This window comes from Geospiza fortis, unplaced genomic scaffold, assembly GCF_000277835.1.
Source record: "Geospiza fortis unplaced genomic scaffold, GeoFor_1.0 scaffold858, whole genome shotgun sequence".
NCBI lineage: Eukaryota > Metazoa > Chordata > Aves > Passeriformes > Thraupidae > Geospiza > Geospiza fortis.
In genome coordinates, this window is record NW_005054631.1 from 367427 (window position 1) to 369505 (window position 2079).

At 51.0% G+C, this 2079-nt stretch overlaps 1 protein-coding gene across 1 annotated transcript in view; it reads left to right on the plus strand.

Moving 5' to 3' along the window:
- Positions 1-293: 293 nt before the first annotated feature.
- Positions 294-2079, plus strand: part of SLC29A3 (solute carrier family 29 member 3) — an 8405-nt gene continuing 6619 nt past the window's right edge. Inside the window, exon 1 of the mRNA XM_005430438.3 lies at positions 294-553. Coding sequence (XP_005430495.1) covers positions 305-553 — 249 coding nt within the window. The 5' untranslated portion in view covers positions 294-304. The remainder of the gene's footprint in view (positions 554-2079) is intronic.

A 2079-nucleotide genomic window follows, 5' to 3' on the forward strand; every position in this document is an offset into this window, starting at 1 on the left:
ATCAGCTGTGTCTGTCCCTGGATCCTTGGAAGTGTCCAGGGTTGAGTTGGACAGGGCTTGAAGCAGCCTGGGATAGTGGAAGGTGTCCCTACCCATGGACAGGGGGGTTGGAATGACTCCTTAAGTGTCCCTGGCCAGGACTTTGAGCTACCCGGGCTGCAGTGAGATGGGCTTGGAGGTCCTTCCCAACCCAAACCACTCCATGATTCTGTGATTTCCCGGAGCCAGAGTAGGCTGGAGGCACAGCTTGTGAGCAGCCCTGGTGTGACAATGTCCCTGTTGTTTTTCCCAGCGGGCCAGCACGATGTTCCCGGCAGCTGGCAGCTCTCCCCCGGACCAGGAGCCTCTGCTGGAGGATGCTGTAGGGAGCGGGTACAGCCTCCAGAAGCCCAGGGACCGCTGGCACGGGGCTTACCTGATATTTTTCCTCCTGGGCATCGGGTCCCTCCTGCCCTGGAATTTCTTCATCACGGCCAAACACTACTGGAGGTACAAGCTGCAGAACTGCTCGGATGAGCCCAGCCCGGCAGGGCAGGCGGCCTCAGACCTGCGGGTGAGTGCTGCTTTGGAGGCAGAAAAAATCGCCTGTTCTCCTTCCTAACAGGCTCATTTTCCCCCTCCATTTCCCCAGAAGGTAAGTGAACATCCTCTAGGGTCTCACCTGCTGCAAGGAAAGGTTTCCCCTGCCCCAGAGGGAAAGGTTTATTTGGTATTTATTTACAAATAGCTGTAGGAAAGATGCTTCAAGTCATTTTGAGGTCTGCCTTTTACCTGTATTTGGACTGCTAAGTGTTAAGGTGAATCTGAAAAAATATGCCTTAACCTTTCACAGGGCAATTTCTGCAGTGCAGGGTGTGTTTGTGGTAGTCTTTTTTGTGTCCTTCATGATCTGGCAGGTGTACCATGAGTATCTCCTTGCAGTGATCAACATCTGGCTGTGGCATATGGAGCAAGGAGCTTGTCATGGGCTGATGGATGAGGCAGCCTTGGGGTGGCAGGTTAATGGCCCCTTTCTGTCCCCAGAAAGGCTGCTTTCTCCTGCTCCTCCTGCCACAGCAACATTATTTCCCTGTGCCTCCCTGACTCAGCTGTGGGTTTGTTTCTTTGTGGCTTTGTGGAAAAAGTTTTGGAGCACTGAGGCTGTGTCACATCCTCCTCTCATGGCAGAGCTTGTTCAGGTGGTTTGGGCACTTTTTGTTTTTATATAAACACAGGGCCACGTGTGATGCCCGTGTTCCCCCTGCAGTTTCTCACTCCCATACACCCACAGCTCTTTTAATTTTCATTGTTAAGTGTCAGCTGCTTTTTTTGATGGAGAGGAAGGGAAGTGCTTGTACCAGGATGCTGCAGGTGTGCTGCTGTAAAGCAAGAAACTGAATTAAACTGAGGTGCCCAAGCTCCTGCAGTGCCTGAAGATCAAAATCAAAAAATGGCCAATCACAGCCCAGCTGGCTTGGACAGAGAGTCTGAGACAGAGCTTTGTTATCATTCTTTCCTATTCTATTCTTAGCTAGCCTTCTGAAAAAAGAAAGATGGAATCCTTTCTTCTATTCTTTTAGTATAGTTTTAATGTAATATATATCATAAAATAATAAATCAAGCCTTCTGAAACATGGAGTCAGATCCTCGTCTCTTCCCTCTTCCTCAGACCCCTGTGAACCTGGTCACAGTGCTGCAGCAGGAGGGGTTACCTGCACACAGAGCTGCACTCTGGGGGGATGCACCTCTGACTGACAGGCACCTCCTGGCTCCAGCCTTTCCACTGCTCCTGGTTTCATGCCCTGTGCTCAGCAGCACTCCAGCACCTTCAGCCACCTTCACACACCTGGATTCCTTTTCCAGCCTGGCAGGAGCAGGGTAGAAACTCCTTTGCAAAAGCATCTTGTGCTGGGTTTGCCACCACGACGCTTTGATCTGGTTTGGGGCTTTCTAAGGCATCCTGGCAACATGTTTGAAGTTAGTGTGGGGTTAAACACTTCCTCAGCTCTGTGCTGAGGGATGACACTTGACACTTGGCCCCATCAGACCTGGATGTGGGAGGAAGGTGTCAGGATTGCTTTGGGGTTTATTTTAAGGGCT